Here is a 16,854-nt window from a genome sequence, read left to right as displayed (position 1 = left end):
TTTTTTTTCTCCCTTGGGTTGGCTTCTCCTTGTTGGCTTAAGCCTCCCTCCCCCCTTTTCCCCTTGTATATTCTTCTTTTCTTGGTAATGAATTATTTATTCATCCAAAAAAAAAAAAAAAACTAATTTCAAAGATTTTGTTTTAAATATACATGAGCAATTAGTGTCCCAGTATGAAAATCCCAACTAAAAAACATCAAAAGTATTAAAAAAAAAATACCCACTCCGTACAGCCTAATATCTTGTCATAGAAATAAAACAAAAACTTCCTGACAGCTAAGATCCAAGTTGTATACATGTTAATTCACTTTAACTTCTACTGGATGAAATCACATGCCTCAGATAGCCTCATTGCCCCTATGTGCTGGGATGTATATCTTGTAGCCTTTTATAATCCTTTTAGTTTATTTTTGCATTAGTTGCATAGTATTCCCTTTCTCACCCTTGTAATCTTCCCGAAAATTGAATCAATCACCAAATCTGGTTTCCATATTGGAGAGTAACCTTTACAGAAAACCCTCCTGTCCTTGCATTATATTTTTCCACATCCATTATGGGACTACAAATTATGAATGATGAATAACACTTTCCTTTGAACTTATGAATGATGATAACACTATCCTTGATAGATGGTTGTGGAGATTCAATAAAGAAGAATTGGCCTTCCATAGAAGACTTATTTGAAAATTTCCATCATTTTATGCAGTTATAAACCACTGATGAGATTTTTAGCAAGGACATAGAATATATCGAGAGGCCTTCCAATTTGTCAATTACATTCAGTTCTTCCTAGAACTGGATTCCACAAGTGGATCTTGCTTTTGCACCATCAGGGAGACCCAAATAGATGAAGCATAGTAGGAACACTTGAAGCTTCAAGCACAAGCATAAAAATCCACCTTTTTTGGCTCAGACAATTACTGGCTAGAGTGTTGTTTCAGTATATCATAGCCGGTGTAGCAACAAAACCTCTAAAAGTTGACGCATTTTCTTGGTACAGTCCTGAAAATGAGAATATATCATTAGCATACCAGATGAGAAACTGTTGAAGCTTCAATGACAGTCTTAAAGCTTGCAGTCAAATCTTTTTCCTGGCCCGCTGTTCTGATTTTTCTAAGGAATAATTCCTCAAAATAAAAAGAGGTAGAGATTGGGGTCACCTTGCCTTAGATCCCTTCAGCTAAAAGTACCCCCCTAGAGATGATTTTTAAAAACAGCGAAAGAAGTTGATGATTTGCAAGCACTAGCGTATGATGGTCATCATGCTTATGCTTGCTATTATTAGCATCAAGATGGAGCCACTTTTTATTGAGAGTTCCTCGGTATTCATTCATCACTACGTTCTTATTTAGTTGTAATAAAATCCCATTCCATATGCAAAAATCGTTAAGTTTAAGAGAGACAAGATTAATTTGTCCCTGAACGACTTTGGGCCATAAAACTCCACCACAGTCAAAAACCAACAGGCTGACAGCCCGCTTGGTGGCTGTAATAAGTATGTCCTTACTCAAAGTTTCCCTTTCACGGGTTAGTCAGTGATTCAAACTCTGGATGTGATGTAGCTTTGCTATCAGTTGGAAAAAAAAAAACCTGACTAGTACGTGCGGTGTCTCCATCTACTTTGGTTTCCACCTCTTTACACAGAAGTGATAGAAATGCATCAAGTTTGGCCCTTAATTACTAGGGATCATAATTATTGTGGTAAGTGTAACAGTGGAGAATGATATAGGATGGGGCTGATATACTGTCAAGTGTCAACAGTTACAATAATGTTGTTCTAACATATTTTGGATGTCTTAGTGTGTTAAATTTCTTAATTTTCATTTGCAGTTAATAGATGGATCGCGAAACTTATTGCAAGTGCAACAGAGAAAATGATGAAGCAAAAGGATGAGAGGTATATGATAATTTTCTAACCTTCATGCTACAATTCACATTTTATTCCTCATGTCCATAGATGTATGTAGGTCCTTTAATAGGTCCTCCAATAGTTATGCTATACTTAGTCTGTCTCCATAATCCCTCTCAATATCTTGACCAATTTGATCATCTTTTGCTGGTTTTGTTTTATTCAAAATAAACATGTTAGGAATGAGAACTCAACACTATTATTGGCATAACTCTACGAAAAATGCTTTATAGTTAGAATATATTAGAATTTTTTTTTCTTTATGTGTGGAAATACGACATCAATAGAGATCTGTATCAGGAGAAAAAAAAAGGGTGGACAGGAGAAATGAGTGGAAGGAGAAGGTGTGTATCAATTTTCATGCTAAACTGAACAGAGCACAAGTGGTCCACCTGAGAATATTACAACATAGATTTGGTGAAACTCAACTCGCAGAATGAAATCTTTACATGGTTTGGGGTGCATTTCTTATGTTAATTGGTCTAACTATTGTAGGTTATGAGCATGCATCAACATCGCATGCCAATGTTGAAGTGGTGGCCACTCTATTTAATTGTTGAAAAGATTTCAGAGATTGTGTCTCTTAACCTGGCCATGTAAAAGGAAGAAATTTGGTGTGTTTAATTCAAGAAGTTTGCAAGTGGTCAATGAATATCTTTCAGGAAGTTTCCTTTGAACTGAGGATGCTGCACGGCATGTGGATAATTGGTATGAAAATGGAATTATGTCTTCATAACTGGAATTCTATATATGTACTTCAGAGTTTTTATGGAAAGTGATTACGAGATTTGAGATGAGTTACCACTGAAAGATTCGCATTGGTTGGTTCCACACGTTATTTAATGTGTGAAGTTGCAATAGCAGATTTTCAGAAAACTACGGGTGCTGTGTTTGGAATATTTTTGTGACATCTGCTCATCTTTATAGATTGGATCTTTGTAGGTATCTCAGGGTGAGTCATTGATTTGAATTAAGTAATGGGGGCATCATTTGATATTCCCAATACTCTTTAGGAGGTTTCAATGAAACAGGAACTGGAGGAATGCTGATCTCTGTTGAATCATCTTGATGAATCTTTAACCTCTTTTTATTCTTGACAATTTCAGGGTGTTTTTGGTATAGTTTCTATATTCTTTTTGGGTGGGGGTTATTGCTGGCTCTTCATCCTGTGTGAAGTGTACTTCAACCTATCTCTAATTTGGTTTTTCTCCCATTGGCAATATATCTTTACTCATCACCAACAAGAATAAAAAAACAGTCATGGTTCTGGGTGGTGGCATTTGGATTTGTATATGAATGGAATGGGAATCCTACTCACAGCCGATGTGGGATCCTGTGGTATCCTGCAAAATTATCAAGAATCATATCTTATTGCAGACTTAAAGATTTGAAAGGATGAAAAAAAAAAAATCAGTTTGAGGATGCTTGTTGGGTTTCTATCAGGTTGGTGGTGCTGTGCGCTTGTGCCACATTTTTCCTATATTCTGCAAGTAGGCTAGTGTGGTTGGTACTACCACAGTACCACTCACAGCCAATGTGGGATCCAACAAATTTCACACCATTTAGTTGCTTCATATACTATGTTTTGCATTATATTCAATGAATTTACTGATATACACCTGGTTATGCCCAAAATTATGCATTTGATAACATGCCTTCTGCAAGATAGGGTCAGAAGGGCAGGAGAACTTTTGACAAATATTCGAACTTTGAAGATGTATGGCTGGGAGCTTCTATTCACTAATTGGTTGCTGGAAACAAGATCCATGGAAGTGAAGTACTTATCTGTATGTTACCCTTCCATTGCTCAGATTTCCCGCTCTCGCTCAATTGAAGGATATCCTGGCTTTCTTTCGAGTAAAGAACCAATTCTAATACTTATGACAATTTCTGTCAGACACGAAAGTACTTGGATGCGTGGTGTGTGTTTTTTTGGGCAACTACTCCAACACTTTTCTCCCTGTTCACATTTGGAGTCTTCACATTGATGGGGAATACACTAGATGCTGCAACGGTATTGCTATCAAACAGATGTTCTCTAACAATACTATAGGAAAAATATATCATGCTTGAGAAAACTGATGCATTTCTGCATAAGTTGTTTTCAGGTGTTCACATGTCTTGCTCTGTTCAATACCTTGATCTCTCCACTAAATTCATTCCCATGGGTCATTAATGGGTTGATTGATGTGAGTTTTCCATATGCTACTTTGAAATATGGCCTGCCATCACATTATTTTAAACATTCTTGACTGAAATGCTGCTTTGTACCACAATCCAGGCCCTTATATCTACCAGGCGGCTAGGCAGCTTCCTTTCCTGCTCTGAACATAGTTCAAAATTAGTACAGATAGCTGGTTCTTCATCACCATTACTCAACATAGACCAGCATGATTTAATCTTTCAACATAATGCTGTTGTCATCCGGGATGCATGTTGTTGTTGGTCAAAATGTGATGAGGGACAGAGCTCAGTGTTGAATGAAATAACTCTTAACCTTTCTAAGGGCTTCCTTGTTGCAGTGATTGGAGAGGTAATTGATCCCAATACTATCATATATTTTGGATTCGTTGTTCTGACATCACATAATGATTGCAGAAGAGCACTCTTATTCAGTGATCTGTCATCTCTCTCTCTCTCTCTCTCTCATGTGTAGGATAGGAGACATGTAGTGACCGGGTTTGTGATGAGTTCAAACCCAGCCACCCAGATATTTGCACCAGCTCAGTTTTAAGGAGATTTTCCTGACAAACCAGGGGTTAACAGCTTGCTGGTTGGGATATTCCAGTAGCCTGAGATGGGAAAGGAAGAAAGCAAAAAGAAGAGACAGGAGGGCTGTTACGGGATTAACAGTACTTGTGAACAGTACCATGGCAATAACATGAGAAAGAGAAGAGAGGGGGAGAAGTGCTCACTGCTCTCACACTTTCACAAATAAACTTATATTCAACTGTATCATAATATGCACTTCAAACAAACTAAAATAATCCTAAGTAACCCAATGGACTTAAGCATGAACAGTGACTCATAAAAAGACTCTTCATCACTCTTTTTTTTTTTGATGACTAAATAAATTCATTACCAAGCAGGAAAAGAATATACAAGGGAAGGGGGGAGGAAAAAAGAAAAACCACAAAGCCAAAATGTCCACAAGACAAAACACTAGCTAAGGGCAAAGGGCAGGCCCATCAATGGAAAAATAAAACATCAAAAGAGGGAGATAATGGAGGAAGGGAGGCCCCATGATACAACAGTAAGCTTGTTCCTTAGTGTGTCATGCACCATGTGGTGGTGAAGGAAACCAAGTTTGGAACTAACATTAAGTAGATGGCTTTCCAAGTCTTGTCATAGGATCTAGAATTGGAAGTCCATCTATGAAGATTGCACTCCATACAGATACAGTTGATGGTAGTGCAAAAGGCAAGCTTTCTAGTAGTATCACAAATGGTGGAACCATCAAAGGTCATGTTGACCCAAATCCATTCTCTGCTTAAAGGAAGGATTATTTTATGGGAAGGCTAGTAAGAACTAAAGACTCTCCTCCAGACAATGGAAGAGAAAGAACAGAAGTAAAAGAGATGATCGGTTGCCACGAGTTAAGCCAAAGAGAGGTTGAGATGCCATCTCCAATGTGTTGTTTTCTGGTTGTCCTTGTTGGCAACCTCAGCCACATGGAGGTTTGGGTGACGTGGCCAAATGTGGTGACATGGTAGCTTTTGGGCTCTCCGATGAGATGACAATTTAGATGATGCATATGGAGTGGATTGAGTCATCTATGATAGATGGTGTGAGATTCCGGGTCAAAGCTGGCATATTTAGCCTATCTACTCTTTGGGGCGTTTTCGACAGTGAAATTTGGAAGATCGTTCCTTCATGAAAAAGTTTGAATGTAATTTATCATTTCCAATGTACTTGATTACTTCCAATTTGATACCGTATGAAGAAGTTAGGCATCCGCAAGTAAAAACTGGCTTCTTTGACAGTTTTGGCAATTAAGATGATTTTTCTGGAAGAGGAGTCCTACATGTAACCTTACGAGAAAAATCTAGTCTTTCCAACACACTTCGTTTCGTCTCGTTTCGATTCCGTATAAGAAGTTACGGCATCCGAAAGGTTCAGGGGCAATATGGTCTTTTTTCATGGTTGAGTCTGATGATCGGGTCTTCTGGAAAGTTGTAAAGCATGGAGTCGTGGTTCCAATGCTTTTCGTTTCATCTCGATCTAAAGTTGTCTGAAAAAGTTATGTGTGATTCCATGAAGCCGATTCAAAAAACCAACTCTGAAAGGTTGGATAGCTCTCGGTGATGGGAGGAAATTTTGGAATTTATTTTGAGAAATGGGCGGTTTTTGTGCAATATTCAAGAATCTAGCAATAGGGAGTTTCAGCATGAGAAGTTGAAGGCTGAGGGCTTATGTGTATATTGGTCAAACTCTGGCTTTTGAAATGGATGGCTGAAATGGAAGATTGTGTTTTAGTTGATCTAGTCAAAACTAGATCTAAAGTTGAAGATCTGATGTGCAGATCAGACGGTTGCCATAAATCCACCTTGATTAAAAAAAGCCGATCCAATGGCTTGTATCAATTACAACTTTAATTGAGCAGCCGAAAAGCTTTCGTAAAATCCGCTGACGTGCACAATGAGGAGTCAACAACGTGTTGGCCTGATGACGCAGGTGCTGACAGCTTGTGTTAGCCTGCGTCAGCAGGGATGCCGATTGGATGTGTTATATTTAAAAAAGTCTGTTATATTGATCATGTGGCTGTGATTAAAGCCCTTTTTTAACCATATATTTTTTTTGGATAATTTAAATAATTAATACCCAAAAGGGGAGAAAGAATATACAAGGGGAGAGCGGGGATTCTTTAGCCAACAAGGAAAAGCCAACCACAAGGGAACAAGAAAGTTACATCAAAACAGCAAAGAGAACATCTTTCAGCCAAACCAAGAACAAAGGGGAACATAAAAAAAGGGAGGGAATAAGGTTTAAGGGTAGGTTCCAAGAGGCAATAATATGGTTGTTTCTATTGGAACTGGGGATAGGCCTAGGCTGGAGGGAGCGGATTTTGGAGGTAACATCATAAAAGATGGCAGTCCAAACCGGGGAGCGGGAATTGGATTACCGTCTTCGAATGTTGCGTTCCATCCAAAGGTGATTAACAGTAGTAGAGAAGGCAAGCTCACCTATGGTATCACAAATGGTGGAGCCCCCAAAGGTCATGTCGATCAAGATCAATTCTCTATCAGGGGGAGAATGGTCCTACAAGAGGGCCAGCACTTAGAGAGAACATTTTTCCAGACCAAGGAAGAGAAGGGGTAAGAGAAGAAAAGGTGAGAAGTGTCCTCCAGAACATGAGGGTAGAGACAACAGGAGGGGTTGACAGGGATATGGCGGTAGATGAGGAAAGACTGGGTAAGAAGACAATTGGAGAGACATCTCCAGACCGTGAAAACTATGGTGAAGAATGCGGCTTTTGAACTAGACAAGATTTCACCAAGAGACAAGAGGCCCGAAGGATCTGACGAAGGACCAAGCAGAGGCAAAAGAAAAGATCTCATTGGAAGTGGGAAGCCAGACACAATTGTCTTCCCTTCCTCGGTGCACAGGGGGAAGGGGAGGAAGGGCAGACCTAAGGTCCACAAGAGGAGGGGGGAGACCAACCTAAGGGGGAAAGAATAGAGGAAACAGGGGCTGTCATGGGAAACCCCGAGGAATAGATCATCCTAGGAGTGACCAAGGAGGAAAGAATGCCAGAAGGGTGCCAAGGATCAAGCCACAGAGAGGTTGATTGACCATTACCAATAGAGAAGGAGATGCAATGAGGGCCAGAGGCTTAAGATTAAGGATTTTCCTCCAAATCCGAGAGGCATCCGAAGGGGTGGGGGTAGTCCAAAGGGAGTGACTGGAAAGCAGAGAGGACTGAAGCCAATCGACCCAAATACTCCGCTGCTTAGACAATTTTTCAAATAAGCTTGAGGATACCCACAGAGTTAACCTCTTTGATTTTCTTGATTCCCAGGCCACCCTCAGATTTGGGAAGGTAGACCCTGTCCCAACTAAGAGGATGGAGAACATTGGAAATGTTAGATCCTTTCCAGAGGCAGGAGCAAAGAAGCCTTTCAATGCCCTTGATGGTAGAAGAGGGGAGGACAAAGATACCAGACGAGCGGAGGTATATAGACTAGAGGACCGACCTAATGAGGGTGAGACGACCATCATAGGAGAGAAGTTTGGCTTTCCAAAGCTGGAGCCATTTTCTTAAAAGGTTGAGCAAGAGGGAATAGTGGTGAACCGAGAGGTGAGAGGAGATGAGAGGAAGGCCAAGATACTTGATAGGAAGGGAGCCACGGGAGAAACCAGTGCTATAGAGATCTTAGGTTTCTTCGGAGACACCCGAGAGGAAAAGATTAGACTTGAGAAGATTGATGCTTAGACCCGAGAGTAATTCAAAGGAGTGGAGGGAGGACATAATGGAGGAAATGGAGGTATGGTCCGCCTTGGAGAATATCATGATATCATCTGCAAAGGCAAGATGGGTAAGACAAAGGGATTTGCATTTGGGGATAAAGGTGATCAGATGCAAATCCGTGGCGGATTGGATAGAACGGGATAGGACCTCCAAAGAGAGGGTGAAGAGAAAAGGCGAGGGGGGGCCTTGACGAATACCCCGAGAAGAGGGAAAATAACCAGCCGGGCTTCCATTGATCAGGACAGAGAATCTGGGGGAGGATATACAACAGTGAATCCAGTGAACAAAAGAAGGGGGAAATGACATGTGGAGCAGGACTTTAGAAATAAAATCCCAGCTAATAGTGTTGAAAGCCTTGTGGATATCAATTTTGAGGAGGGCCACAAAAGAGTGAGATTTACGATCAAAACCCCTCACAATCTCATGATATAGGATGATATTGTCCGCAATGCTCTTACTAGTGATGAAAGCGGACTGGTTTGGGCTGACAAGAGAATCAATGACTTTCAGAATCCTATTGGCGATGATTTTGGCAATGAATTTGTAAAGAAGATTGCATAGGGAGATAGGTCTGAAATCATTCATGGAGTTAGCACCTTCTTTCTTGGGGATGAGACAAAGAAAGGTGTGATTGATTCCACCTATCTAATTGGGACAGAGGAAAAAACTTCAGATAGTGAGGATAAGATCCTTACGGATAATATTCCAACAAGAAGAGAAAAAACCCATGCTAAAGCCATCCGGCCTGCGAGCGCGGTTAGCTTTATGAGAGAAGATGGCAGAGATGATTTCTTCCTCAGATGGAATAGAGTGGAGGCTAGGAAGGATGTTATCCGGGACGAATTTGTTGAGGAGGTTGTGGGGGAGGGGGGAAAGGGGAGGTAGAAGGGGGAAAGGTCGGGGAAAAATGCTGGTGAAATGAGAGAACTTCAGATTTGATGTCCAACGGGGAGGAAAGCTCCACTCCAGAAGCGGACAACAACAGAGGGATAGCATTAGCGTTGTGCCTAGGTTTGAGGGAGCGATGAAAGAAGGCTGAGTTGGAGTCACCAAGGTCAAGCCACTTGATCCTAGCTCTGGCGGAGGAAGCTCTCTTCTTGATTTAGGAGAAGGGAGAGGTTAGAAGAGATCCTTTTTTCCTCCAAGGCAAGCATCAGATTTTGGAGGTCATCCTGGATTCTAGATTGAATGGATAGGAGCTTATCATGACAAGAAGAGACCTGGGAGGAGATGTTGATAAAAGTGACAGAATTCCAAGTTTTCAGGGCAGCTTTGACATTTTTTAGCTTCCTGGAAAAGGAGATAAGCAGAGAGGAGGAGAGGGGAATAGGAGCACACCAAGCATCCTGGACAATTTGGAGGAAATCGGGGTGGGAGGACCACATATCAAAGAACTTAAAAGGCTTAGGGCCGAAGGGACAAAAGGGGATGACATGAATAGAAATAGGACTGTGATCAGAAATCCCAGGGACTTCAAAGGAGGCATGAGAGGAAGGAAGGAATTAAGCCAGGCTTCATTTACCAGGACCCTGTCAAGCTTACATGCAACCCGAAGGCTACCTAAACGCCTATTGTGCCAAGAAAACTTAGTCCTAGACCAGCGGAGGTCATTGAGATTAAGGTCATATAGACAATCATTGAAGGAGTCAACAGCCTGACAATCAAATGGGGTTGCCTCCATGCTTCTCATGACTGAAACAGATGACGTTGAAGTCACCCGCAACACCCCAAGGGCTGGAGCCAGTGAAGGGGGCAAAAGAGCGGAGCTCAGCCCAAAAGGAAAGCCTATGAGAAGTAAGGTTATAAGCATAGATGATGGACGAGTAACATATGAGGGAGCTACAGGGGTGGGAAATGGAGAGCCGCATTGCTTGGGAGAAGAGGAAAGTGTCGATAGGTGGAGGGAGGAGTGGTCCCAAAGAATCCAAATTCGACCATTAGAACTATTGATGTAGTTTAAAGAGAAGGACCAAGATGGGGTAATGGAGGAGGCAATACGTTTGGCATTGATCTCAAGAACATGGGTTTCAAGGAGACAATAGAGATTAGTCTTAGAGGAGCGGATGCGGGAACAAAGATCTGCTTGCATAGCCAAGGAATTAAGACCTCGGATATTCCATATGGTCCAGGGGATCATAGAGGAGGGGGAGGGGGGCTGCATATGCTCCGAGGAGCAAAGAGAGGGAAGAGGTTTAGAAGGAGTGGTCTTAGAGGACAGACGACTGTACCCAATGACAGGGGAAGGGGAAAGAAGGTTTTTCTTAGCTCTAGAGGAGGACCTCACGGCAGTGCGAGGTTTCTTTTTGGTAGATATGGGGACAACAGACGGTAGTGGAGGGGAGGGGATGGTACAAGAAACAAGAGGGAGGGGGCAGAGGTAGAAGAGGCTCCGGGGAGGTGGTGGTGCCCTGAGTAAGAGACAGGGGCAAAAGCGGTTCACAGGAGGCAGGGTAAGCATCCAGAGAGAATTTCGAGCCAGCCAAGTTGTAGTCGATCAGAGAATTGCCTTCTAAGGCATAAATCTGGGGAAAGTGATCCAGAGTGGCATTGGATCCAACAACCAAGGTGGCAGGGGCCGAAGAGAGTTCCAGGGCCGGAACAGCTGGGTCCTGAGGAGACATCAGAACAACAAAGCCTTCCAAGGCCAAAGCTTGCTGGGGAAAGGAGGACGACGTCGGTGGAGGACCTTCCAAGGTCATGGAGCTCTGAAGGAGGGAGACTGAATTCCTAGAAGGGGAATCAGAGTGCTCACGATGGTGGATATGTGCAGTAGAGATCACACCAAACTCAGGAGACTCATTGGTTGCAGCAAATGAGGAGGCTGAAGGGAGAGTCTGATGAGCACGAGTAGAGATGTCGGTGGCCAGCAACGTCGGCGATGACAGTAGGGTGGAGACATGGGCAGCAACGGCGTGTGATGGCGGCGAGGCAGCGAAAGATGGCGGCGATCAGCGATGGAGTCTTCAAGGGGCGGCGAATGATGGCAACGAGTGGCAGTGGCGGCATCAAGCGGAGACTGGCAAACGGAAGTGACTAGCAGGGCATTGCAGTTGTAGGCAGAAGGCAACGGCAACACATGGAGCTCGGGAACGGGTATAGGAGAAGGGGTAGTTAGGTTAGGGAGGACGGGTGGGTCGGGTTGAGGTAAGGTGGAAATTTCATTAGTAATGGTAGGAGAGTAAAGGCAAGGTGTTAATTGGGTTAGGAGTTGAGATGGGTGAGGGTAAGGCTGTCGGGTTATATAAATTTCCCAGAAATAGGGGATGATCTTTCGGGAATTTGGAGGTGTTAAGAAGCTGAGCCGGGATGTATTGATGAAGAGGTATAAAAGAACCGGTTTGATCAGACCAGTTCAAAGGAGGGTTAAAAGGGGATAAAATCTGACTTAAGGGATCAGAAGAGGAAGGAGTATCAGAAAGTGGAAGAAGGGTTTTGTGGACAGAGGACAGAGGAAAGGGGAGATGGGAGGGGGGGAAGGGGGGAGGTGCTATGAGGAGCCAGAAGTGGCAGGAGAAGTTGACAGGGAGGCCTGACCATGTAATTGGTCTAGAGAACTAGCAAAAGTCATATGTGCAGAAGGGATTTCCTTAGCAGGCTCCAGCACCGAGAACCGATTTGGACCAGCGGGAAGGGAACATCCATCGGACTATTGGGAACTTCGCCAACGGACAATACAAAGACGGTCGGCAAGAGAGTTAAGGCATGCAAGTTAAGAGTAGTGGATTTCGGAAGCCGCGGCCGATGAGCCGAACCAATTCTTGTGTGTTTTTTTTGTCGGACTTCAGTGAATGTAATTTCAGAAGGAGTCTCAACCGATGAAGAGGGCGGAACAGCAAGCATCGATGGAGTATCATAAATGATTTTAGTACAACAGGCGGCAGCCGAATGACCAAAACATTTGCATAGGGTGCAAATGGGAGGCACCACTCATATTTAACCTCTTGGGAGAAAGAATGATCTTCACCGTCATCCACCAAGATTGAGGATGGAAGGATCTGGTTTACATCGACCACCACACAAATTCTCACAAATGACAGTCTATCCATCTTCTTCGTTCTATTGTCAGAGTATAATGGTTTTCCAATGACTGACCCAATGTAATTGAGACCCGTAGCGCACTAATATTGCGGTGGGAGATTTGGAAAGACAACCAACAGGGGAAGAGACGATGACTCCGATCAGTTGAAGGAGGCATGTTTGTCCCATTTACGAAGGAAAATAGGTTTCTTTCCCATATACCAGATACCACCATCGATGGCAATCACTTTATCACTAGCATTTGAGAAGCTGAATACAAACGTTCCATTGTTGAGCATGAAAGTGCAGAGAGAACTAGAGGACTTCCATTGCTTGTGTAGAGAAGTCTGGACAACAAAGAATGGCGGACGGCTTCCAAAGAAGTTCCCAACTACACAGTTGCTCCATTTGCTGATCTCAGGAGCAAGCATGTCAGGCAAACAGAGGGTAAAGGTGGTGGAGTTGATAAACCGAGGTTGATGGAAGAATAAGGAGTGACCAGCAGTTTGGAGTGGGGGGAGAAGAGGTGGGAGCAAGGGAGGAGACAACCGTATTCTAAGGACGAGAATCAAAAGAGGGAGATGGAGAGGAAGGACAGACTTGAGTAACACAGGCAGGGAGAGTAACAGAAGTGGAGACAGGGGGATTAAACGTAGGAGGGGTGTGATTTAGGCCAGGTGAAGGGCTAAGGTGACGACAGGAGCTGTTGGGGAGGGGGAGGGTATTCAAAGATTCGGGTTATCGGTAGGGGAGGGGGAGGGGGGTTCAAACAAAATTTGCATTAAAGCTCATATAAACCAGTATCTTGGATCTCCCTCATTTGAAAGAATTATTTTTAACCATATATTAATGGCCCAAATTGCGCTGATGTTCCCCACGCCACCAACTTATGCCACACCGCCCCTGTGAAGATTCCATTTTGAGCTTTTTGGTTTATCTAACTTTGATTGGTTATAACTTTCAAACCACAATGCCAAATTGGTCCATTCAACTTGTAAATTTTCAAGAATTTCGTCCTCTACCTAATGGAAGGCTGAGAAGTGATTTTCAGTAAGTGGAAGGCCGAGAAGTGATTTTCAGTAAGTGGAAGGCCATGATTTTAAAGAACGAAGATCCCTTGTGTGTATGCGTGAGCATTTGAAGGTGGTGAGGTGTGTTTATGGGGTTTTGTCTCCTCCATTAAAGCCCTCTTGAGAGGTTGTTGAGCACATATAATGGTGCATTAATTCCACATCAAGTGAGGTAAGAAAAGAAGAGAGGAGAAATCTAGGGTTTTTATTGTGCATTAAAGAGCCAAAAGATGATGGAGAGGTCTTTATGAGCATCAAGTCAGTCAGTGAACACTTGAAGAACCAAGTTCTCCTTGGGAGGTGGAGTTGGAGATTCCAGTGATTAACGGAGGTCCCCAGATCATCTCTCTAACATATGGTCAGAACTTCATCTTGGTTCGAATAGACAACCGGCTGTGAGACTCTCTAAACCCCAATTTTGATTTATAGATATTGTCTTTATAATGAATGTATGCTAGCTGTAGTTGTTGATGTATACATGCTAGGCAAGGCTTGGTTGTAGGGCATCTGTACAAGCCCCAATTTATTTGTATTGTGTACTGGGTGCTAAGTGGGTGCTGCAAGTTGTACCGGCACTTCATGTTCCATCTCAACTGCGGGTTGAGAAAACTAGGTGTGGATGCTCCCAACTATAGGTGCAGTTAAAAGTAGTGTATTGAGTAGGTACGAAGCCTTTTACAGGCACTACTCCGAGGACGTAGGCATATTACCAAACGTCTTAAAAATACTTGTGTTGTGGGTGTGTCCATTTGTTTGCATTGTATATTGTTGAAGTGCGTGGAATGTGGAATAGGTGTACACCCTTGGAAGTGCCTATGAGAGGTAGAGTGTGCATAAGACTATATGCGAACAGGGACAGGTACACAGGGTTGCCAAGTTAGTATTCGAGCAAAATTAGGGGATTGGAATTAGACTCACTGATTCACCCACCTCTCAGTGACTCCTGGGTTACAACATAATAGAGCAAGAAATAGCACTTAGGGCCAAAGGTCTGAGGGAGACAATTTGGGCCAGATCCAAGAGGAGTCATACGGGAAGGAGGTAGTCCACAAAGAGTCATTTTTTAGTATGCAAGAATAAGACCCAAGAGACCCAAATACTGTTGTGATTGGAAACAAGCTTCTAAATGAGTTTGAGGATGCCCACAGTATTAACATCTTTGATTCTTCTTAAACCCAAACTTCCTTCAGATTTAAGGCGGCATACTTTATTTTAAATCCATAACCTTTCAAAAGGAAGGAGCGAAGTAGAGGCTTAGTAGATTTGATGGTGGATTTAGGGAGAATGAAGACACTGGACCAGTACAAGTATATAGATTAGAACATAGATTTGCCTAGAACGAGACGACCTGCACAGGAGAGAAGTTTGCCTTTCCAGGGTTAGAGCCTTTTCTTCACGAGGTCAAGCATAGGAGTATAATGGTGGGCCGTGAGTTTGACAGAGATAAAAGGCAACCCTAGGTATTTGACCGGAAGAGAGCCAAGGGAAAAACTAGTGATCTCTAAAAGGCTAGCAATAAAAAGATCACGAATGCAGAGAGAAAGTGCATGGATTTGAGGAGATTATTATAGAGGCCCGAATGGTTGGAAAATAGGTGGAGGGAGGACATAATGGACGATATAGACTGAGGATCCGCTTTGGAGAAGATCATGTGGTCATCAGCAAATGCAAGGTGGGTGAGGAGGGATCTACATTTAGGAATGCGGGAAATAAGGTGGAGGTGAATAGAAGATTGGATGGATCTAGAAAGCACCTAGAGGGAAAGGGATAAGAGGAAGGGAGAGAGGACAACCTTGCCTAATTCTCACCGAAAAGGGGAAGTAGCCAGCAGAGCTACCATTGACAAAGATAAAGAAGCTGGGGGAGGAGATACAGGAGTGGATCCAATGAACAAAAGTCGAGTGAAAAGACATTTGGATAAGGACATTGGAGATGAAATCCCATTCAATGGAGTCAAAAGCTTTGTGAATGACAATTTTGAGGAGGGAAGCCAGGGAATAAGATTTCCTGTCAAATCCTCTAATAATCTCATGGCATAAGATGATGTTGTCAGCAATGCTTGTACCAGTGATAAAAACAGACTGATTAGCACTGACAAGGGAGACAAAAACCCTTTGGATCCTGTTGGCAAGGATTTTGGCTGTGAACTTATAAAGGAGATTGTGGAGGGAGATAGGTTTGAAGTTAGACATGAGAAAGCTCCCTCAGACTTAGAGATGAGGCATAAAAAGGTGAGATTAATCCTTTTGATCTCATTTGGGGCAAAGAAGAAGCTTCTGATGGCACAGATAAGGTCAGACCTGATAATATCCCAGTAGAAAAAGAAAAATCCTATACTAAAGCCATTAGGCCCAAGAGATTTTTTGGCTCTGTGGAGAGGATTGTAGCTAGGATCTCATCATCGGAGGGGATGGAATGGGGGGAGGAAGGAGGTGGTAAGGAATGAGTTTATTGATCAAACCATGGGGGAGGGGGTTAGGAGAGAAATTGGAAGGAAGATGAATAGCTCAGAGAAATATGAAATGTATTCCAATTTGATTTCCTGGGGGAATAAAGGGGGTACAATCATTAGAGATTAGCAAAGGAATGGAGTTACATTCACTCTGGCCTTTAAGGATCTGTGGAGATAGGCAAAGTTAGAATCACCAAACTTAAGCCATTTGATTTTGGATTTCTGATGGAGAAATCTCTCCTCTTAGGGAAGGAGGAGAGCTCTAAGGCAACCAACTCCTCCTTATCAGCAAGGTCATGATTATGAAGATCAATTTGGATCCTGGATTGGATGGAATCAAGCTTGTCTCTGCAAAAGGAAACCCTAAAAGAGATGTTTCCCAAGGAGTTCCAACTTTTGAGAGCCAATATTAACACTTTTTAGCTTTCTGGCAAAGGCGAAGAGGGGAAAGGAGGAGGCATAGGCAGGAATGTTACAGGCTTCTATGAAAATGAGGAGAAAATCCTGATGAAAGGACCACATATCAAAGAATTTGAAAGGCCTGGGACCAAAGGAGATGAGAGGGTAAACAAAAAGGGAAATGGGGCTATGATTAAAAATCTAAGAGGATCAAAAGAGGCATAAGAGGAGGGGAAGGAAGCTAGCCAAGCTTTATTAATAAGGACCCTGTCAAGTTTGCAAGCAACTCTACTAGGCCCACTGCGGCGATCGTGCCAAGTGAGCTTGATGCCCGACCATCCTAAATCATTCATGTCAATATCTTCGATGCAGTCGTTAAAAGGATCTACAAAGGAAGGGTTAATGGGATCACCCTTATGTTTTTCATGACCATATCGGACCATATTAAAGTCTCTGCTATCCCCAAGGGAGAAAGAAGACAGAAAGGAACGAAGATCGACCCAAAGGGAGAACCTATTGCGGGCATGATTCAAAGCAT

At 42.8% G+C, this 16,854-nt stretch overlaps 1 protein-coding gene across 1 annotated transcript in view; it reads left to right on the top strand.

Moving 5' to 3' along the window:
- Nucleotides 1-1,788: 1,788 nt before the first annotated feature.
- The window catches only part of LOC122077887 (ABC transporter C family member 13-like), an 81,082-nt gene continuing 66,016 nt past the window's right edge, over nt 1,789-16,854 (top strand). Inside the window, exons 1-5 of the mRNA XM_042643784.1 lie at nt 1,789-1,897; nt 3,579-3,696; nt 3,807-3,923; nt 4,018-4,098; nt 4,191-4,442. Coding sequence (XP_042499718.1) covers nt 1,875-1,897; nt 3,579-3,696; nt 3,807-3,923; nt 4,018-4,098; nt 4,191-4,442 — 591 coding nt within the window. The 5' untranslated portion in view covers nt 1,789-1,874. The remainder of the gene's footprint in view (nt 1,898-3,578; nt 3,697-3,806; nt 3,924-4,017; nt 4,099-4,190; nt 4,443-16,854) is intronic.

This window comes from Macadamia integrifolia, chromosome 5, assembly GCF_013358625.1.
Source record: "Macadamia integrifolia cultivar HAES 741 chromosome 5, SCU_Mint_v3, whole genome shotgun sequence".
Classification (NCBI taxonomy): Eukaryota; Viridiplantae; Streptophyta; class Magnoliopsida; order Proteales; family Proteaceae; genus Macadamia; species Macadamia integrifolia.
Note: the sequence above shows the minus strand (reverse complement) of the source record. Positions and strands in the feature narration are given on the sequence as shown.